This window comes from Hirundo rustica, chromosome 17, assembly GCF_015227805.2.
Source record: "Hirundo rustica isolate bHirRus1 chromosome 17, bHirRus1.pri.v3, whole genome shotgun sequence".
NCBI lineage: Eukaryota > Metazoa > Chordata > Aves > Passeriformes > Hirundinidae > Hirundo > Hirundo rustica.
Genome location: NC_053466.1, coordinates 10,084,818 through 10,107,472, shown reverse-complemented (window position 1 = coordinate 10,107,472; position 22,655 = coordinate 10,084,818). Strand labels below are relative to the sequence as shown.

General features: G+C 54.4%; 1 protein-coding gene and 1 long non-coding RNA gene across 2 annotated transcripts; both read right to left on the bottom strand.

The window, feature by feature from the left end:
• Positions 1 to 8,878: 8,878 nt before the first annotated feature.
• Positions 8,879 to 17,765, bottom strand: LOC120760684 (uncharacterized). The gene is made up of 2 exons (XR_005703444.2): positions 17,653 to 17,765; positions 8,879 to 12,967 (listed from the first exon to the last, which is right to left on the bottom strand). It is a non-coding gene; the product is annotated as an uncharacterized LOC120760684 (long non-coding RNA).
• A 1,281-nt stretch (positions 17,766 to 19,046) lies between these two features.
• Positions 19,047 to 22,655, bottom strand: HSPB8 (heat shock protein family B (small) member 8). Its single transcript, XM_040081269.2, has 3 exons — positions 21,795 to 22,655; positions 20,735 to 20,798; positions 19,047 to 19,809 (listed from the first exon to the last, which is right to left on the bottom strand). Exons 1-3 carry the CDS (start codon positions 22,171 to 22,173, stop codon positions 19,656 to 19,658), a joined length of 597 nt encoding a protein of 198 aa, XP_039937203.1. The 5' UTR covers positions 22,174 to 22,655; the 3' UTR covers positions 19,047 to 19,655.

The following is a 22,655-nucleotide window of genomic DNA, read 5'->3' as shown; positions in this document are numbered from 1 at the left end:
CCAATTTAAGTGCTCTCATTAAGAACTTCAAATATCAGTTTCAAAAAGCCAATTCCCAAGCCACAACATACCCATCAAAACAGTCCAGCTTTACTTACAAACACTCTGTGCCACCATCAAATATTGTAGCCTGGGACACATTTCCTGTGATTATCCACAGGAAGGCAGGGAACAATGTTCCAAGCATTTATTTAAACAGAAATAATGATTTCTTTTCCCTGAAAAAGAAGAGCTTACTTCAAAGAAAAGTCTCCCCTGCTCTAAAAGGGAACCAGGAAAACTTGGATCTTTGTGGAGAATCTCTCCAAGCTCCTGGCAAGGTTTCTCAGGTGGTTGAAGCATCTCTGAATGAATTATTTTTCTCTCCTAATGATCATTTTTCCAGAATTTTCTCCCTTGGAAGTTTGCTGCTTCAGGTCAAGACCTTTCCTTCCTCCTGAGCAGAGCCAAGCAAACTTTAAATGGGCACAAAAGCCCAAAGATTCAGTTCTTTAGCGGCTGCTGACACCTTTATTCTGCTGTTCCCAGGTGGCTCTGGGACCACAGGTGCCTCGAGTTTGCTGTTCCCACCTGCATTTGCTGTCACAGGTCCCTTGAGTCTAACAATTTTTAAATGCATCTGGTGCTGGCATTGTTCCAGAACAGGAGCCTTGGTGGTTTTAATTCCCTAAGTTATTAAAGCCAGTTGTTTCCCAGTTATGAAAGCACACACACAGCTGCCCAAAGTCTGAGGCAAGAGTTTTTAATTTTCTAGAGGGTAACCCAGCAGAAGGATCTGTAGCTAATTAACACTACACGAGGTCTCATTACCCTCGGCACCCCTCGAAAATAGAAACACATCCTGAGGGGCCAGGACACCTCAAACCTAACCAGCCTCCTGGGGAACACCTCCTTTGGATTTATATGTCAAATAAAGCATATTTATATCTATTTCTAGCTGCAGCACCACCTCCCCTGCCTGCAGCCCTCATGCCAAGGACCTCCCAGCACCCAAACCCAGGGGCTGGGATGAAGTTTCCACATCCCCTCCTGGGGCCATGCGTGAGCACAAGTGGCCACAGACTTGCCAAGGGTCATGGGGCTGTGGCAAAATGTGGAATAGGTAAAACTCTTCTTAGGAAAGGATGCTTTTGATGCTTGATAATTATATATTTTCAAGCCTAATCAATAGATAGGAGTTAATAACCGAGCTCACGCATTAGAAAAAAATAGCCGAATTACCAGTTGGTGGAATTGCCTTGTTAAGTTTAGGGCTTGACATGTTCCAGTGATCACAGGTTTAGGGGGAGGTTAACAAAGCCTGGGGGAAATGGATGTCCACTGATAGCAGACACAAAGAATGCAGAATTATTGGGCCCTCTGGGAGAACTCCCAAGATAAGGAAGAAACTAATAAACCCAACTCAGCAACTGTGCTGGAATCAGCTCTGACATCTCCCTGTGTGCCAGGGCAGAGCTGCGAGGGGGTTCCTCCCGCAAAACCCACCCAGGGGGACACCAGGAGGCAGCTGCTGGTTTCTCCAAGCATGAAGATCACCTCTGGAGAAGGATTTCCTCACCTTTCTTTCAGCTGAGGGTCAAGCTGGGCTGTCCCTTCACTTCACAACGCTGATGGAGAGCCCAGTAGTTAAAGCACTGAATGTCATTAAGGACAATATTAATCAGTATTTCAGTTAGTTAAATATAATGCTTGGCTACTCTCCCATGTGGCATCTTGGGGTACAGGACAGAGCAACCCCTGCCTCCCCAGCCCTTGAGAAAATCCACCAAACCTTGCTCCTCCCACAACTGTTTTCAGTAAAAGCCTTTTAAACTCCACTCAAACCTTGTCAAACAGGCTGTAACTGGTGCAAATGAAAACTCGAGATGAATTTAACACTGTACCTATTCAGCCCTAAAATGCAGGGCTGATCAGCAGCAATAGCACATTATTTGAGGTCTATGATTTCCAGCAGATTGGGTTTTTAGCTTGTCAAGATCACTCCAACCACCTGAATCCTGCGAGTTCTCTAAAGGGACAAGGTATCTGAAAACATCTCCTCCCTCTTTCCTCTCAGCTCTGAAAAAACCTACCCTTGCTATCATTTCTCTGCATTTTAATCTGTCCAACTCTTCTTTGCTATTATGACTTTTGATTTAGAGGGATGTGACCAGACAGGAGAAGTGGGGAGCCACAGTGGGGTTGTGGGGCTCCAGAGGCTGCAAGAGAAAGCAGGGGGCATTTGCAGCTGGACAGGTTCCCCCACCTCATTTTCTTCCCTGGTTTTATATTTTCTACAGGCTGTTTTTTACCCTTAAAACTCCTGCATTGCTCTACTTTTCTTCTCAGGAAAATCTCCTCAGGCACGTGGTGGTCAAGGCCAGAGGTGTTCACCCACTGACCTGCTAAACTGGGGAGCTGGAAATGCCATTTCTGCTGCTTTTCTCATTGGATGCAGTTTAATCATAGCTGTTTCCAGCTGAAAGGAAATATTCCGACACACAGTGTTTGAGACAGCCCTGAGAAATGTCACAATTTGGTAACAATGACCCTCTGAGCACCTGCTGGTTCTGGACGTGGGCATACAGGAATGATTTCAGCTGAAATATTGGAGAAAAACCCAGTTTCAATGAATTTCCTAACACCTCATCTGGAACTGGGATTTCAGCTCGGGCAACCTTTGTCTGCAGCAGGGTGGAACCTGCTGGGGCTCTGGCTCCTGGAGAGGGGGAACCCAGCTGAGACACATCCCCCCCTGCACCCCCTGGAGCTGTGAGTCAGTGCAGGAGCTGCAGAGGAGCGGGTGGGCACACAGGAGCCATCCCACACCCCTGCCCTGCAGGCACCAACACTGTCACCCTCTGGAACTGTGCCCAAGACTCACTCTGCCTCCCTGGCTTTAATGGCTTTGAAACAACCAAAATGCCATTTGGCTTAGGATGTTCAGGAGCCCAGAGGGGATCAGGGGCTGTGAGTGTCCTCCTGAGGCTGGACACTCCCTGTCCCTCCTCATCTCCCTTCCTGCAATTTGTCCCCCACCCCGTGGCCCCTGCAGCCCGAGGGCAGCCTGCAAGCTTTGGGGCAAGGCTCTTGCACAGATCACCGAGTTTGTCTCCAGGCTCTTTGCAATCCCTTTCTCCCAAGATTCTTCCATGGGGAGCCCACCCTGCAAACTCCTTCCCGGCAAGGAGCTCCCTCTGGAACTCAGGGAGGAGCACGTGCCTGTGCCTGGCTCCTTACAGCCACATCCACAGAAATGAGCTCCCTCCAGGACACAGGGGGTTGTATTATTCAGAGACAAACAAAAAATATCCCAAAAGATGGATTTATAGGTGTTGTTTTTGGAGACACTCTCCTAGTTTCCTCCTGTGGAGGTTCACAGAGCTGAGCCGAGTGGGATCTCCCAGTTCTTCCCTTCCTCATCTCCATTTCTCCTCCACCCTGTTCATCTTTAGTCCCATTTTCAAGGAATACTCCAATAACAACAGCTCGGCATTTGTTTCTTTTTCCTTTCTGTGTCATTTCTCCATCCAGCTTACAGTTCTGGCGGCAATTTAAGAGCCTTTACAAATTACATTCCTATCTTTTTCACTGTTATTGTTAGAGGAGAAAGTCCCATTTTTCACTGTGATCCTTCAGGTTTCCGCTGTCACTGTATTTAAGACTTTTTTTTTTTGTCCTTAGCTTTTATTTTCTCATCCCTCAAGGGCAGCCTTGGAAATTCAAAGCTGTTCCCTGCCTATCAGTGGATCTGGTATTCTCTTTTGGCAGTTCCACGGTGACTGTCTCTCTTCCTTCCAACCTTCCACCCAAATGACACCTTTTCTCAATAAATTACGCTTTGTCTCTGGGAGTGATGGTTCCATTTGTGACAGTTTGGATGTACAATAGTTGCATCCCAGTGGATATCTCCAGGACTGTCAACTAACAGGCCAATGCAAACCCACTGGTGCAGAAAATAAAGAGATTTACGTATTTTGGGCTTTATTTCACACCCCCTACCCCAGTAGTTGAGCTGTGCTCTGCATTTTCAAAGTTTTAGTTTAAAGGTAGAGTTGCTCCTTACAAAAAAACAAAACAAAACAACCCAAAAAAGCCCCTCTCCTGGATTGGAGGGGTGGCTGAACTCATGGTAGAATTCCCCTTTTTGCAACGTGACATCCCTTGGGATCCCTGGAAAATGCCTTGGAGCAGCCAAACCCATCCAGCCATTTCTCCCCACACTGGTGCAGGGCTTCACGGATTGTTTATGCTACAGAGGAGACATTGATTTTTTTGCAAACATTTCCTAACAATAACAACAGGGATCGATTTGTGCTGCTGTTTCTCGTGGTTTTGCTAACGGAGGATGAACGTGTGGAGCAGCAGCTTTGAGGTGTCCCTCGGCTCCCTGCGGGGACACACTCACACCCAGCAGTGCTGCAGGGGGGGATGATGCAGAGAAATCTTGAGAAATTTGGATGCTCACGCCCTGCTCCCATCAGATGACAACGGAGATATGCAAGCCCATGGCTGGCAGCAACACCATCCTCCCTGGCTCCTGCAAGCTGCCCAAAAGCAACAGATTGAACGTTTTAAAAGAAGTTGTCAAGATCCAGCCCTTGGCTTTAGCAGCCTGGGACTTTCTTCTCACAACCCTGCACCTTCTGTCTCCTTTCCAAACACCAGACAAGCCAAACATTATTTTCCAGTCCCAGCAGCTGGCACAGGGCTCTGGGCAAGCCTCTCAGCCTGTCGCTGGTGAGATAAATGAGCCTGTTTCAGCGGCCGACTTCATAAAAGTATATGAAAAGTAGTTAACAAAAGGGTACTTCACAAAGAGGGGAATGCAAATGCAACCTCCTAGATAACTAATTAACTGAAGGAGGCAGACAAAGGGGAGGCAGCTTCCCATCTGTGGAAAGAGATGTCATTTTGTAGAGGCTCTAATTAGTTCTGCCCCGTCCCGCAGTCGTTCTGTTGCCCCCGGGCTCTCCAGGTGAGCAGGGGGAGAGCAAAGCTAGGGGAAAAGCTGCTTCACCTTGCTAAAGCCCCCCCAAAGGTCGTGTTTTCAGCAGAGCCCCAAGCAGCAAACAAAGCTGGGGTTGTTTTTTGGGAGTGGCCTGCGCAGCCATGCAGAGCCAACCAGCTCTGGCCACAAGGAGATCACAGAATCACAGAACAACTCAGGCTGGAAAAAACCTTGGCGATCATTGAGTCCGACAATTAATCCAGCACTGCCAGGTCCACTACTAAACCCAGCTCTTCCATGGAGAGGGATTTCTTTCAGGTTGCTGGGGATGCCCCTGGAACTGTCAGTTCAGACTGGGCTTGGAGCAACCTGGTCTAGTCCTGCCCATGGCAAAGGGGGGGTTGAACTCAATAATCTTTATATTCCCCTCCAACCCAAACCATTGTCTGATTCCCCTACCCCTCCTCAAAGCTTTCCAGCCAATTTTGGCACAAGCATTAGGTTTTGCTACACCCCGAGCTTCTACACCCTGTTGTCGTCGATGAGACGGCCGCAGCACCTGAGCGCTTCTTTAAAAACTTCGGGGGGCCTCAACTATCAGCACCTTGTTATCTAAAAGTCTTTCATACCTTCTCAGTGTTGCAGCCCCATGAGCAGCCCCACACGGCTCTGACTCTCTCTCCTGCATTTCCAGCTCGCTGGTTCCTGCCCCTCGCACGGCCGCCTCACCCCGCCTGTCCCCGGTACGGTGTCTGACCCTTCCTGCCCCTCACACCACCTCCTGTCCCTTCCTCCTCCCAGCACAGCCAGCAGACTCCAAGTGACCCCTCCACACCTAACTCCCTCTTTAATCACCCAGAGCTGCGAGGGCAAGGCTGCTCCCACTCTCGGGTAATGAACACAGCTGCAACACAGCAGGGGCAAGAGAGCCCCAGCACCATCTCCGCCTGTTCTCCCACGTGCCCCTGCTTTGGACTAAGGCACAGCTCACACGGACGCGCTCCCCAGGGAATGTGGCACCCGGAGGGAGCACCCTGAGCTCCATCCCCACTGTGCCACCGCCCCCATCTGCCCCCTTCAAGCTGTTCTCTTGCTACATCCAGGTTTTCTTTTGCTCCTCTGCCTGCGAGGGGCCCTTTGCAGCCCCCAGGCTGCAGGAGCTCAGCAGGGTTAACGCTGGGAATTAGTCACCACCGGGACCTCAGTCAAGAGTTTTATTTAATGCCCTTTTCCAAAGACATTTGTACTTGAAAAAAAAACCTGAAGAATTATGAGCTCCCTGCTAACAGACGTGACTCAGAGGAGTGGTGGGCACACGCCACTTAAGCGAGAAGTGTCTTGTGCAGCGTGGGTGAGGAGGGGAGAGGGGCTGCTGACAAAGTGGGTTTTGCAGGGAAAAACACCCAAATGGCTTCGGTTTATGCTGCCAGCAGTTTTGCTACGGCAGGAGTGGCTCAGATCGCTGATGGGGAGAGCCCACCAGTGAAACTGCTCCAGGGGCTTGGCCAAGGTCTGGTGTGCCTTAGTCCCATCCACCAGAGCAGCTCTGGCATTCAGTGCATGGAGCAAATCCGTGCCCAAAACGTGCAGCAGGACAATTCTCTGCTACCAAAGGCCACGCTGTCCCTCATGGTGCTGTCCTGTCCCTGGGAAGGCCAGGAACTTGCTCAGCAAGAAGTTCATGGGACATTGCCAATCCCCTGGAGCTGGCTTTGGACACCACGTGCCTTTGCCAGGCATTACCTGTGACTTGCCAGGTGCACAGGCTCGTGCAAGGAGCACCAGCAGGACAGATATGGGGGGATGCCCAAGTCCCTGTGCCAAGCATGGCAGGTCACTGTGGGGACATCGTAGGAGCTGGGAAGTTTACAGGAAAAAAAAAAACGCTAATTGAGTCATCCCTTCTCAACACATCATGTCCCACCTGCATTCAGCCGGAAATTAACACTGGAAATCAACAGACTGGGCATTGTCAGCAGCCAGGAGATGCTGTGCAGAGGGAGGGGGTCCAGAAATAAAGTTTATAGGGATACAATCCTTGAACTTTCTCTGGACTGACTTCTAGTGCATTACCGGAATGGCCGGGATCGGCTGCCAAGTGGAGGCATTTGGAAATCCGCCCAGCTCTTTCCCAAAGTGGGCGAGGAGGAGGAGGAGTTGCCTGAGCTGAGCTGGGTTCCTCCAACCCCTGTGAGGCCCCCAAGGGACCAGCTGGGAGAGGGGACCTGTGGGACCCGGATGGTTGGGACAGGAACGGTGACTTTGCACAATGCTGTGCCTCGGTGACTCGTGACACTGCAGCAGCTGGCAGAGGCTCTCTGGAGCTGGCTGTACTGGGTATTATTAGAGCTGATGGTTTGATTTCTGCTCCAGCCAAAGTTCAGCTGGTGCAGTTTGAGCTCTGATGCTGGGATGGGCTCTGGATGCATCCTGTCCCTCCAGAAACACTTGGTGCTGACAGTCACCATGTCCCCTGTTTGCCAGCACCCAGCCGTGCAGCTTCCTACAGCAGGGTATTTCCTAATCCTCCTTTTGTTAGCACTAAAAAATAAGAAAAGCAACGACCATAAATGATACTAAGCCAGGGCGTGCAGGGCACCGGCTCTGCCAGGTGATATAACCCTCCTTATTTACATTCCCCAGGGAAATTTACTCCCCACTTTGCAGAGCTTGAGCTCTCAGAAATCCCTTTGCTGCTCTTCTACCGGGGATGTTGTGGGGAATGAAATAAGAGCCTACAGCTCATCTGTATCAAGCTGCAGCACATCCCTCTGCTCCTCTGGGGTCAAGCAGCATCTCCCCCTGTGACTGCCCAGCCTTGCAGAGGAGGGAAGCAGGGAAGAAGCAGGGCCAGGAATTGGCACAGGAAAGCTGCTGGACAAAGTGGGCATTGCTAGGAGTCCAGAGAGACAGGAGATCCCTCTGTGCCACCCCAGCCTCTGTTGGGACGGGGGGCATTTATCCGAGCTGCTGCGCAGCAATTCCTGGCAGGCACAGAGCCTGGGAGGAGAAATGGAAACAGAGGGAAAGTCATCAAGAGCACTTCCATTAACACCATTCCTGCCAGGCCCAGGGAGGCTGGGGTTTTGTCAGGTCGTGTTGTCACCATGACTTCGCTGTTTCCGAACCTCGAAGAGATTCGTCCCAAAAGCGCAACCGCCTCCTCACCCGCTTCCCTTTCGGTCCCCAGCTCTTTTTATTTCACTCCTCGAGATAAAGCTGCATGTGTGGGGGAGGTATTTACACACACACGAGAAAGTATTGATGCACATAAAAATAACCTGATGATTTGAGAAAGACATTTCACTTCCACAGAGCTCTCTGTTCCCTGTTCCATTATAAATGGAAAACGCTTGGTGTTATTGAGGCTGCCGGGAGGTTCAGCATTGCTCTCAGTGTGGATGCAGAGAACATTCTCTCTGCTCATGCACAGGGTCTGCAGCTGGGGGAAACAGGCACTGGGTATGAGCTCAAGGGGGAAAAAAGGTGAGATTTTTATGTTCTTAAGAAGTTTATGGCTCGCTGTGAAGCAGCAGAGATGAATTCCTACAGAAACCCTCCCATATCCTTATTTCATTCATGACACATTTCCAGATGTGTGAGTGCCTGTCTTCACATTGCTTTCATGTTTGAAATACCTTTTTTAAGGGAACAAGGGAGGAGAAAGATAAGCACCCAGTGCCTCCAGCTACAAGCTGACGCTGCCCGCTCTGGGAGCTCAGCTGTGCCCAGGTGTGGGGGCGATGGAGCATCTGCCCATCCCATGGGGCTCACACACCTGCTGCTCCCCTGCACACCCCATTTAGCATCCATTGACCCCCAAATTTGGGATCCATCGGGCAAGACCCCCCTCTGAGCAGCACACGGACTCGGGAGGGAGCGAGCTCACCCAGCGAGGCGGGCAGGCCCAGCCTGGCTCGGGGAAGCATCTCTGCCAAAACAAGACGCTCCCGAGCCCCGGGGCCGTGCTCTCGGTGTCCCTACAAGCCGCAGCACGCCAGGACATCGCTGCACCGGGGCTGCAGCAGCCAGGGAGCAGCGCTGAGCGCTACAGAACATCCTCTGCGGGCTGTGCTCCCTGGCTGCTGCCGGCCTTGCTGGGACTCTTTCGAACACTCTGCCGCACGCAGCACTCTCGGAGACAAGCGACAGCCTCGGTGCATTAACAGCGCTCCGCCACAGGGTATTACTATTATTATCTGGGTTTGCGGGTATAATAGATAACACAGCACTCCCCCCTAAAATAACCTGGCGTTAGGAGCAATTTGGAGCAAAGATTGGGATATTTGCCGAGCGTCCCACGCTGTGATAAGCGAGGCAGCGCTGGGAGCTGCGCACCCCCGAGCTGCGGGAGCTGAGCCGCACGACGGCTGGCTCCAAATCGCTCCGTGATTGCAGGAGGAGATAACAGGAAAAAGCAGCGCTCCGGCAGAGCCTGCCCGGCCAAGATTGTTTAAAAATACCCAGCCCCAGCCGCCGTGGCTTCTGCAGCTCTGCTGGGAGTCGGGAAGCCCACGCTGGTGATGAGCAGGTGCTCCTTGCAGGCTCAGCCCTTTGAAAAAGCTCCTGGGATCTTGCCCGGGGTCTCTTCTCCCAAAATCTAAGCCAGATCCCAGCTGGGAAGCACACTGAAAAAACCCACAACCACATGCCCAGGCAGTGACCTCCCTCTGGTGCTAAGCACAAAGCCACCTCACCACCACGGGGAGCATCACCCTGCCTGCTGATGGACCCATCTGCTGGGATGAATCCGACAACGCTGGAAAGAATTTTAAAAGGAGCATGTAAAAATAGCTTGCCCTGAGGTGGGCTGGAGGCAGGGCTGCCCCAGGGGGACCAGCCAGGATGGAGCTCGAAGCAGCAGCTTCTGACCCGGCTGTGGGTGCAGGTGCTGCCCATCACCGACCCTTCCCTGCCACTGGTGTCCACCGGCACAAGGGAGGCAGCGAAGGACAGGGAAGAGGCTTCCCGGGAATGCCAGCGCTGCTCCCCTGTCATCCCCAGCACGTTCCCCCGGGACGAACACAACCAAGGGGAATATTTGCTGCTCTTGCTCACGGTGTCCCCTGAGCCCATCCCCGGGAAGTGGGACCCGTCCGAGGGGACAAACCTGTCCGCACACGTTTCCTGGGCTGTGACTCACACGGCTTAAGTAAACAGCCAGGTAAACAGGCTCGTTTTACTTTCAAAACAAAAACAAGGAGCCGCAAAGCCCACTTCCTTCTCCTTGAGTAAGGACGGTGTGTAATCATTGGCATTTGTCCTCCGGGTGCTTCCACGAGGTGCCAGCGCTTTAAAGCCTGGCAGCCGCTACCAGACAAAGTGACATATTTAGCTCAGGAGCGAAAATGCTGCTCGCCTGTGAGTGCCAAGGAGCAGGAAAACAAAAAGCACCTGCGAGGGAAACGCCTGCTGCTGGGGACAGCCTCGAAGAGGCACGGAGAGCTTGTCCCTAAGGCAGAACAGCTCTGGGCATGGCTGGAATTAGGGGGATTTACAGCCAAATGCTCCCTTGGTGCATTTGAGGGTCTCTGCACCCTGCAGGAGGTGGCTTTCCAAGGAGAAGTACAGCTCCAGACACGGGACATGGCACCGCACTCACACCACAACCCCCGAGGCTGAGCCCCGACACCCCAGGTTTGCCTGTGGCTCCTTTGTTAGAAATGGGTTTGGGCAACACCTCCAGAAATTCCTGTCCCAAACGGCAGCTTCCCCTGGCCTGACCCTGCTGGCTTTGGAATCTCTGGGTGTTAAATGCCCACAGATGAAGCCATTTCCCAAGCTGTGTGCTGTAAGATCTCACTGTTTGATAGCTCCTCTTATGCCATTTCAGTAGCAGGTGGTGGAAGCGGGGGGAGGAAAAACCTATAAAATGTTTAACATCCCTTTAACATCGATTTATCTGAGGAGAATTCAAACAGCACAATTTCCTCCCGCCATCTGGGTGCCACTTTAAAAGACGTTTTCTCATATCACTGCAATTTTGGAAAATCTTGTTGTACATCTATGGAAATGCAAGATGCTTCCCCTAAATTGTGCATCAGCGTGAAGCTCTTTAAACCTCAACAGCAGCTATGATATATTTTGACAGCTCCCAGACGGCTCCTGAGAGAATTTTCCTGTTCCAACACTCCCCGTGCAGGGGGGGCCCAGCTTTGGGAGCTGCAGTCCTACAAAGCAAAGCTCTCTGCTTGCTTTTGTACCAATTTCTGCTTGGTTCTGCCTTGTTTTGCTTCAGTGCTGGGAAGGAGGCAGATCTCACCTGAACAACTGGAGCTTCAGGCGGTTGCACGCGTGTTCATGATGTGTATTTCCCACTCATGCACCCCCAAATAGCTTAGAAACACATTGGACTGCTCCAAAACCTTAGAGACATCTCCAAAGTCCTGATAAACATCCTGCAAGTGGGGAATCTGGAAGGGGAGAAAGGATTCAGTGATGTCCCTGCTGCTCTCAGCCTTTCCTAGACACCCCAGATAACTGCAGGGAGAGCTGCTCTGTGCAGACAGCCCCAAAAATCCAGCTCCACAGGAGAGGGAAGGCATTTTCTTCATCACCCCACTCCTGAGGGAGACTCCCAGCCCTCGGACAGGTGAGAAAGACACCCCAGGCCCCAGCTCTCAGCTTTGGCTTTGCTGAGCTCCCTGAGCCTCAGCCACTTCTGAAAGCATCCAGACTCAAACACTGATTCACAGCCGGAGGAAGCGCCCCAGGAATGAATCAAAGGGTTAACACAGGCCGGGGTGTTTGGTGTCAGTCACCTTAGAGCTTAATAATCACATAAACACAGCAGGAGTAACTCTGGAGCAGCCAGTTTGTCCAGGGGATGAGCTGTGCCTGGCAGGGATGGGACAGAGGGTGAGTGCCCACTCCTGCACAGGGCTCAGAGCCGGGGTGAAACCAGGACAGAGGGGTCCAAAGAGCCCCCACCATGCCACTACCACAGCACTGCTCCCCCCACCACATCCCCACTGCTGCCTGTGACCCACAGCCTCAGCCCCAGGATGGAGGAATCACTCTCTCCCACTGGGACACACTGGGAAGGGACAGACAGGCATTTGAGAATGCTCTAAATCCAGAGGGTTTGCTTACTTTTTAAGATATTAGTGATTTTTCCCACATGGCTCCTGCATGGCAAAGAAGGGTCCCATAAGAAAAGCTGGAGCTGACACCGAGCCAAACCCCTGCCACAGACGAGCAAAGTTTTTGTCATCAAAAACCCCCCAGGTTTTGGAGGGGTCTGGTAGCTCACCTAGGGCATGGACTAAACTCGGGTTTGATAAACCCAGGACTGGGTCTAAACCTGGCAAATCAAACCTGGATGGATCTAAACCACAATCCTGCCTCAGAGCAAGAAGCCCTGTCTCGAGCAATTTCCACCACGCACGGGTCAGGGAAATCAGGGACGTTTCCAGTGGAGAGATGGGCTGTCCCTGTGGGACCAAAAAGCCCACGTGACATCACAATCGCCTCAGTTTCCCCAACGACACCTTGAAACCACAATGCATCTTTCAGGTTTGCCCCAATGCCATCAGAAGCCAGCTCTGGGGACTCAGGTGGATGCTGGTTCTGTAGTGTTCCTCCCAAATCTGCCTCCTCTTGCGGCTTGCTGGGAGGAGTTGAAATGCCGAGCACGGCTTCCCGACGTTCACCCTGATTTTCAGAAATTGCATTAAATCGGTATTGCTGCAAATTGCCGTCTTTTTTCGGCTCCAGCTTGATGTAAAAAGGAAAACAAATGGAGTTTTAAAATGCAGCTAATCAAGGAGTTAAAGAGAGGTTAATCCTAATGGATTAATCAACTCCTGGGAGGATGGGCAGGAGGCTCGGGTGAGAAGGAGCAGAGAGGCAGCCCAGCCTGGTTCCTCCTCCCAGGGGTGATGCAAAGGTTCAGGGAGAGTGTGGAGACAGTGGTGATATTCCTCCTTCCACCTGGCTTCCTCCAGCGTGGGGATCACAGAGGAATAATGTGTCCTGGACTTCGGTGTATCTTCCCTGAGAGAACAGAGCCCTCCTCGATGCAGCTGTCATCGTCCCCTGAGGAAAAGGGTGAGGAGTTTGACATCACCACCCCCACCGACAGAAAGCAAGGGGTGACAAAAACCAGGATGTGGGGAGCCCCTGACTGGTGTTAATGGCCTGGAGAACTCTGGATGGGATTGGGAGAGGGGTTTTGAGCAGAGCAGAGCCCTCCCAAGGCTTTCGCTCACTGCCTGCAGCCACCAGGGCCGCCCTGAGCCCCCTGCAGGGTCCAGCCCACGGCTCCTGCCACCAAATCCAAACATCCTCCTGCCCAAACCACCAGCATCTGCCTGCCAGCACAGCCAGGCACCCTCCACGGGACAAAGCCTCTTTCTTAGCAGCTAATTGGGTTTAGGCATAAGAAGGGCTTGAACATCATTAGTGACAGTGAAAGCAAGGAGGTTTAGGGAAGGTTACTAATGATATACACGCTGTATACAACAGCATAATCACCCCCAAAATATTAGATCCATTAACTAGCATTATCAAGGCCTGGAGCTCGTCATTTAAGCTTAATGAAACCAATACATTTCTCCAGCACTGGCAGCAGGGCTCATCCCTGGGAGGGATGAGTGGTGGCAGCCAGGGGAGGCTCGAGCCGTCCTTCGCTGCTGCACCGGGGCCCTGCTGGCTCTGGGCTCAGAGCTGAGCCCCCTTCCAGGTGCTTTCAGCACCAATCCTCTCCAGCATCAACCTTTTGCTTTGGCAGCTCAAAGAGCTTCTGCTCAGTGACCACAGAATGGCTTGGATGGGAAAGGACCTCGAAGCTCACGTCACTCCACGAGCAGGAACATCTTCCACCGGGCTGCTCGGAGCCCCATCCAGCCCAATCCTGGCAGGGCGCCGATCCCACTGCCTCCACCCACACCCCCCTCCTCTCCCTTGTTTTGAGCAGCTCTTTGGAGACCGGAGCAGAAATGATTTGGAGCCAAGGCGGCTGCGATGATCTCACTGCTAATTATGCAGAGAAGTCATTTCGCTGCGGCTGCGGTGATGAAGCGATATGAGAGGAGCAAAACCCCACAGCCGCTTTGTGCCTCGCAAATGAAACAGAAATAAAACCCAAAGTGAGCAAACCCAATGCCTCGACCTCTGTGAGCCACTGTGGGTGCTGTGCTGCCCCCAAAGCCACTCCAGTTAGGGACAGGCAGCTCAGGCTGGGACACAATTCAAAATCAGCTCCACTTTCCTCTCTGTCCACAGCTGTTTTCCACCCTGGCCCCAGCAGCAGGATCATTGCTGCAGCAGGACTCACCATCATTTTAAAGGGGAGCTGGGAATTAGCACCATCTTTATTAAAACCACTCACTCACACCTCATTTTACCTTCCCACTGGAGATGATTTAGCTTGATTTATTCTAATTAGTTGTAATTTATTGTTTTAATGAGCTCTTCTGCAGGCTTTTTGTGCTTCATAACCACCCTCCTTGGCTGCTACAATGCATTTCAAGGTCTTTTAATAAGGAGAGGTTTCCAAGGCTGCCTCGGCTAGGGAGGTTTTTGTTGGAGTATGAAAGAATCAAAACTAAGCCCAAATTTTCCTCTCCTCCAGGATGGGTTTGCTGGGGAGCATCTGACTGAGGGCAGGAGGCTGCACCTCAGCACTTCACCCAAAATGGCAAGGGAGCCCTTAATTATCAGCAGCGTTTGCAACTGGGTTTAAAGAGTGACAAAAGAAAACAAACAGGAGAAAAACTCTCCCTCATCTGGCTGCAGCTCTGGAACAGGGAATTTGGGCCTGGAAGGTGCTGGTGCCCAGAGGCACCATGGATATTCCATGTAATTCCATGGACAGGTCAGGGATGCTCAACAGCAGGGGCACCCACCCAGGAGGGTCTGTGCTGCTGGGGGGTCACAGGGCCTCAGAGCCCACCCAGTTCCCTCCCAGGGCGGACACAGGCAGAAGCATCCAGAACACGGTGCCATAATCAGCGTTGCTTTACCCACAGAGATCTCTCCTCCCCTTCCCTCTGCTGGGATGGGTGAAGCTGCGGGAATTTCGTGATCTGCTCCCAGAGAAGTTTTTGCTTCTCTGTCCCCACAGCCACCACGTGTCTCCCTTTGGAGACATCCAGAATAAAGCAGATGAGATTTGCTTTGCGAGCAGAGAGAAAAACTTCGTGAAAAGCAAAACCTCCACAGGAGGAGAGACTCCCAAAGAGAAACATGAAAACCCCCAAAGGGCTTCAGCTGCAGCAGAGAAACACCTGGGTGGTTACAGGATATTTTCTCAGGGAATAGGGTCTGGCTCGTACTGGAGCAGCTGAGATTTGTGTGAGAAATCGTGAGAAACCCTCAGAGAGCCGGAGCTGCTCCAGAGGGCTCTGGGAAGCCAAAACACCTAGCGGTGTTACACCAAACCCCCGTGCAAACGCAGCTGGAGTCACTGCAGGAAGGGGAACAGCTGCCAAGAGAGAGCCTGGAGAGCTGCACGTCTCCTGGGGGGCAGGGGAGCTCTGCAGCCCCAGGGACTGAGGAGGAGGGTGCTGGAGGAAGTCAGGCTGAGCTCCTGCACGTGCAGAGGCTCCCAGAGGGGCTGGAAAGCACAAACAACCCCATGAAACAACAAAGGGTTCCCTGTGGGCACCCAGGACCCCACAGCACGATCCACAGGGAGCAACGAGGGACATCAAGGGCACCCCTGCAGGGTGAGCAAGGGTGTCCAATCCATGGGCACAAGAGCTGCTGAGAGTGATGTTCTCCAGAGCAGGATGAGCTCTGCTCAGCCACCACCTGCTCCTGCCACAGGGGCTGGAAATTGGAAAACCCAACAAACCCCGTTCTTCTAGGAGAAGAGACTACGTCTCTGGAGGTGCCTGGTGGATCTGGACAGCTCTGGAGCTTCTTGTGGATTATTTACCCAAGCTCCACATGCTGCCAACCAAAATAAATCAATTCAGCTTTCGCTTCCATTTTAGGAAAATAAATCCTCTGGGAAGGGCTGGGAGCTGGTGCCCTGCTGGGAGCCACGTGCTCCCCATCCCAGCCCCGGTGGGATGCAAATGGGCTCGGAACCCCTCGGCCCCACCTTGTCCCTGCCTTGCAGGGGAGGTGGTGCTCCACAGCTTCCTTGGCAGTTTGGGACAGACAGCAGGACACAGCCAGGAGGTTTACTGAGCCTCCTGGAGAGCTCTCCCACGGCTTGGGTGACCTTATCCTTATCTCCTCTCGTCCTTCAGCCAGCTGGAGCAGCAGGTCCTCCCGGGCCACTTTCCCATGATGCAGCCCCTTATCTCCCGGTGCTGAGCCCTCCCCATCAGCCCGTTCCAGCTCTGTGTTGGCAGCACTGGCAATCACCCGCTTCTGCTGCAGGAGGGATCAGAAAATTTTTTTCCCAAAACACAAAAAAGCTGCATGGACAACCCACACTTCCCTCCAGCTGTCAGGAGAGCTTTGCTGGGACTCAGAGGTGAGCTTGCAAGCTCATGGTCCTGAGATGGATCAGGAACCACTGGATTCCCACCTCAGCCCAGAATCTCTCTCCTGGAACAGGCACACTCCTTTCTCCCATCCCATCAGTGCCAATTACAAATTGCCCAGCATTCAACTACTTCATCCCACCAACTCTTTCAGATGCTGTTGTGTATTTGATCAGAACTGGCTTCTTAGAAAGAAAAAAAATAAAATCTTCCAAGCACCTGCTCCTGTCTCCTCCCCATCCAGGACCCTGTGTTGGCAGCATCAGTGTTGCTCCAAGAGCAGCGTCTGAAAGGCCAGCCTAGGATGGTTCCTGTGTCTCCTTCAGCAGTGAAAATCATTTGGTCTCAGGTGATGTGGATATTGGCAAGCCTAATGCTGCTGCAGGAGAAAAAAGGGAGCAGTGTCCTCCTGGAATGACGGGGACAGGGCTGGCAGAGAGGTGCTGCTGGGGCTGGGGTGCCCCGTGCATTGTGAATTGCTGCCGAACACAATCCTGCCCTTTCTCCCCTGTGTGAGAGAGGTCCCAAAATGCACAGCCAGGATCTCAGCCCCTCCTGGGCTCCCTCAGGCAGCCCCAGGGTCAGACCCACAGGGTGCCCACTCCTCCCCTCAGTCACAGCCTGCACCAGGTCTGCCCCTTAGAGCTGGTACTAAGCCACGAACCACAACATGTTCTGACCCCCCTGAGGGGCTGGAACTGCTCCAAACCCACAGATGTGATGTCACTGCAGAGTGGCAGCTGCTGCTCTGTCTTACGAAGCTGGAGGCTCCAAACCAACATCTCATACACGAGGGAGGGTGAGCAAACTGCTCCCAGTCCCCTCCAGCCCCAGCTCTGCTCACCCTGGGACCCCAGAAACGCACAGACCCCAGCCCCTCTCCTCAGACACGGGGAGGAGAGGCTGGTGCAGAAGTGCCCCAGTGCTTCCAAAGTGATTTTTGCGCTTGCACAAACACCAGTGGGGATTGCTTGTTTAAAACCTCCTCTGCGGGGATAATCAGATCATACTTGAAAAGAGCCTCCGGACCTCCAGTCACAATTATTTCATTAGGATGTGATACTCCAGACCATCCAGGAGCTTGGGAAGCTGCTGTCTGCACAGGTCCAAGCACGCTGCCCATGGAAGAGGTCCTTAGTGCTAATTGCCAATGCCAACCCCAGCCATTAGGAAATTATTGCTAATGCAGCTTACAACAGCTTTTATAAGGCACTATTAAGGAATTAATCAGAAAGCAGAACCAAATAAAGCAAAAAGCTATTAAAGAACAACAAAACTCACCCCAAACTGCAGGATCAGCAGGAAAAAGAGCTGGAGTGCAGCAGCCCCAGAGCTGAGCCTGGAGCTCCCTTTGTCCCAGCAGTGGTGTTGCACCAGCCTGGGGCTCCCCCCAGATACCCCGGGATGGGAGAGTGGCTCAGCTGGGGCTCATTCCCCCCCGGCAGCTTCCTGAGGAGCCACAGCTGGTCCCCTGCAGCCCTGCTTGGGGAACCACCCTGTGCCAGACACGGGTGCAGGGCCTGGGGTCCACTGGGGGACATCCAGCGGGGTGCTGGGCCTAAGCAACCCCCAGGGGCCCCTGGGGTCCTCCTATGAAAGGGGAAAAAAATGAGGTTGGGCCTGGGGATATTTTTTTCAAAAGTCTGATAAAAATAACTCTTTGGAGGGGTGAGGAAGAGGAAGGACAATTTGTGCTGGAGAGGTGTCACCCAGAGGGCCTGACGGCTCCAAGTGGCACAAGGACACGGGGCTGGAGCTGTGACTCATGACTTTTTGGCGTTCCATCCCGGTGTCGGTATCACATTTCGAGGATTAGATTTTATTCATAAAAATCGCTGTGCTCACAGCCGGGCCTGGCAGAGCCGGAGCGGCCGAGCTTGGGGCTGGCCGTGCTCTGCACCATCGGGGGGTCCCAGCCCCGGGACAACTGCTGGAAGTTAAAAATATAATCTGCAAAAGTAGGTGAGAGTGCCCAGGTTCCCCTTCACGACCTGGAACATGGGTGCCTTGGTGGCACGCGGGTGTTGGGCCAGGGTTTACAGCACGTGGTGGGTGTTGTTGGTAACCGCAGCCCAAATGAGCCAGAGGGGAACACGTGAGGCTGTATTTTTAACTCTGAGGTCCTGGTGACATGGAAAACTGGGTGCCTGGCCCAGGTGCTGCCAGATCGATGGAAAATTTCCTACCACCCATCCACAGCTCGGCTTTGCTAACCCCGGGCGCTGCAGTGGGTCCGCAAACGGTGCTTTGCCTCCAGGAATGTTCCCAAGGCTGTGCCCAGAACCCAGCAGAAACCATTTGCCATTCCACTGGGAAGTGCTCCCCCGTGGAGCTGCAGGTGGGGAGCTGGCATGGTGAGATGGAAATGGCGATGGGGCAAACCCAACTTTCCCAACTCCCAGCCTGGTTTAGCATCCCCAGGCAGGAGGAACATTTTCAACCCCCTGAGGGGCTAAGGATGGGATGAGCCCATGGTCCTTGCCAGGCCCGATGCCTCCCCAGCACAGTGTTTAGCTGGGATGTGGAATTCCCCCATCAGGGCAGGCACCCCATCTCTCTTGTCCTTGCCTTCGTGGCGATGACCTGTGCCAAGCTGGGAGGTGGCACATGGTGACATTCCCCTCCTCCCCACCACCCTCCCGCACCCCACTGGCTCAGCCGAGACAAGCGGAGGCTAAGAACATCAACTGGGTTTTATTCCTCAGGTCTGACAAGTAAAAGCACAAATTGTCTTTGAAAATAAGGAAAAGAAAAAAAAAAAACCACAACACCAAAACCCCAAACCAACGTTCAAAGCACGCAGACCGTTTCTCAGGATGGAGGCCACGCCATCAAGCTCCGCTGCCGGACGCGTGTCCTTCGCAGAGATGTAGTTAAAAAAAAAAAACAACAACTCGTGGAGGAGGAAAAGACACAGAGCTACGGGTTTCCACGTCAATTTTAAAGAAAAAAATAACAGGCCCCTTTTTGCTATCGTTATAAATATCCCATCCGAGCGACTCGGAACAAACAATAACCGTAAGGAGGAACATCCTTTCCGCTTGGCCCCGTGGGCACAAAACCTCTACCGGCGCCTCAGAGCGCTGGAAGCCCTCAGGGACGGTGGCCTGGCACCCGGTGTGTGCCCGGCTCTCCGCCGGGGTGGCGGGTGCTGCCATCCCTGCGAGCGGCACCCGTCACCCTTGCCGGAGGCTGTCAGGACGCCGCGCCGCAGGGGACCGGGGAGCGGGGGAAGGGGACGAGGGACGGGGGTGGCGGGGCGCGGGAGGGCCGCGGGTGGCCGCTCAGGTGCAGGTGGCCTCCTGGCTCTCGACGGGGATCTCGCTGCCGCCCTCGCCGTACTGCTGGTAGGGGGGGATCTGGGGCGCCTCGATGATCAGCAGCCCCTCCGGGGACAAGGAGGCGAACACCGTGATGGGATCCACCTCGTAGGGCAGCCTGCAGGGGGGCAGGAAAGGCGGCGTGGGTTAGGACGCTGCATCGCCGCTGGACCCCGACCCCCGCACCGCCAGCGCGCCGGGACCCGGCGGGGCCGAGGCAGCGGCGCCGGCGCCCCGGCAAAGCCTCTCTTATTACCGGAGCGCCTGGGAATGTGCGGGGGATATTCAGAGAGGGCTCCTGGCCCGCCCGGCCCCCCGCGGGAGCTCTGTTTAATCTCCCCGGCAGATGTGTTTGACGGGATGTCAGCGCCGCTTGCGCGGCGAGGAGCGGGAGCAAATCCCGGCCGTGCCGCGGCCGCGTCAGCCGCCGGCGTTGCCCCTAAAAGGAGCCCGAGCGGCAGCGAGCGCGGGGCGAGCCCCAGCTTTCCCGTGGGACTCCGGGACGCGCAGGGCTCCTCCAGGGCGGAAAAGCAGAGCTGAGCTGCTGCCAGCCGAGGAAACCCTTCCCCTGCCCTGGGCTTCGATGCTTTTCCCTGTTAAGCGTGCGAGCCCCGCGGGTGGGATCTGCCCCCCGCATCGGTCGGGGCTCGCCGGCCTCTGGGCTCGCCTTCGCGGTTGTTGCCAAAGCGAGCCGCGGCTGAGTCAACGCGATAGGGATCTCGCTGACATCACGGAGATGCGGGGAGAGCAGGGATGTGCTCCGGGGCTGCCGGTGGTGCCAGCCCGCCGTGCCCTGCTGCTCCCCGGGGGATTCCTCCTCCCCGCACCCCTCCTGCTCCCCGCGCCCCGGGCGCGCAGGAGACTGACAGAGCTCCTCGAAAAAGGCCTCCTCCTCCTTTCCTTCCCTTGGGAAATCACTCTGTGGCCCGGCCCAGCCAGGCACGTGCTGCAGAAGGGCAGATTTTGGGGTGGAAACAGATCCCTGCGTGTGTGAGCTGGGGCGCGGGGACTGGCAAAGCTCGGCCAGGCCGACCGGTACCTACTGGATTTTCTTGGTGAAGTTCTTGGAGACGATCCCTCCTTCCACCTGTTGCTCCTCGTGTTTGCCTGTGGGGAAGGCCAACACCCCACATCAGCACCTTACCAGATTATTTTTTTCCCCAACAAACAACAACAACTAAACCCAAAGTTTCCCGAGCAGCTGTTTCCCTGCCCCTGTGCAAAATCTTCCTCTGGGGAGGGCTCAGGAAGCCTCTCCATGTGGGGAAGGAGATGCTAGACACAGCACAGCCACGTTTCCAGTGGAAAACTGGGGTCTCACAGGTTGCCAAGAGCTGGGGCTTCAAAAAATAATAAAACCTTTGTAGGCAGCAGCATCAGTCCTGGCCCCACTCCCCCAGATGGGCTCCTTTCCACCACTCTGTCATGCTGGGATTCCCTGTACCTGCAGCATCAGCCCGAGGCTGCCAGGACCCCCCTGAGCTGTGGCTTTCCCCCTGTGAGCTCCCAATAAACACCCAGAGCTGGGTTAGGTGGCAGCCTACAGCCCTCCCTGGTGATCCCAGCCCGGAGAACACGGGGACACTGGGAAATGTCAGTGCCAGGCTGATGGGACACTGAGGGCAGTCGTGGGCACCCCAAAAGCGCTGGACCCCACACCCACTGTTCCCCCCCATTAATTGGTGTTTCAGGGATGTGTTTCTGGCCGACTCAGAGCTGGACACTGTGAGCAGCTGCTCCCTTCTTCCCAGCCTCTCCCTCGGCCCCTTTAAAGGGAATCTCCCTCCGTGCCGACCTCACCCTGGCTATAATTAACCAGCAGAGCTGGGGCCCCTCTTGGCCGCTCGCTGCAGGGTGCTGCCAGCCTGGGGGAGATTTACCCCAAAGGACACATGTCCTTTCTTCTTTTGGCAGCAAACCACCACGGCTTGTGAGCCAGATCCCCCCCGTGACACCCAGACTGCCTCTGGAGATGCCCCAAAGCCCCACTGCAGCCCTCCCCTGCTCCCAAGCACGCCGCCGCCTTAAAACGAAGGCGATTTTGGCACTTTGCAGCAATTCCTTGAGCTGGCAGCGCCACCTCCCCGGTGCCTTGGCTCTCACCTGACACCTCCACGTAGCCATCCTTGGTTTTGACCGTCAGCTCCTCGGGTTTGAAGCTGTGCACGTTGACGCACACCTTCCAGGGCTCTCGGGGGAAGGGCGCGGGGCTGCGGCTCTCGGGGTACCCCCCGAAGTGGGTGCCGTAGGCGGGGGCCATGGGGGGCGTGCGGCCCAGGCCGGCGCGCAGGGGGCCCGGCCAGGTGGTGGTGAGCCGGGGCCGAGCCCAGTCGGGCCAGTCCGCCGTCAGGTCCCCGGGGAAGGGCGACAAGCCGAAGTCATCGTCCAGCAGGCGCGAGGTCAGGCCGGGCTCCCGGAAAGGGTCGCGGAGGCTGCGCCTGCCGGGATAATGGCAGGAGAAGGGCAGCTGGCTATCGGCCATGGCTTCCTTCGGAGGGGTCTGAGCGCGTCCCCGGGGCTCTCCGACGGAGCCTCAGCCTCTGTGCGGCCGCTCCTGGCTGCAAACTTCCCCCGGGAGCCTGTCCCGGAGGAGACGCATCCACCCCGGGTGGGAGATGGGAGCGCGGGGACGATCCCTCCTTCCCGGCACCAGGTGAAGGACGATGAGAAAATCGATTCAGGCTGAATCACCGGGAGCCGGAGGAGCGCAGGAAGGACGGAGAGAGCTCTCTGGCCGCGAGAAAACGCTTCCTGTCTGGCTGCGATCCCAGGGCTGGGGAGGGGAAAATAAAACTTCTTGTCAGGAGAGAGAGAAAAAAAATGATAATAAAACCAAATATCCTGAGATTAAAAAGCTTCTCTCTCACTCTCCAGCACTTTATGTGCAACTTTCCCTGCTGCTCCTGGGTGAGAGCTGCAATAAATGTCTGAGCCTGGAGCCCAGAAACTTCTCTAACCTTCCAG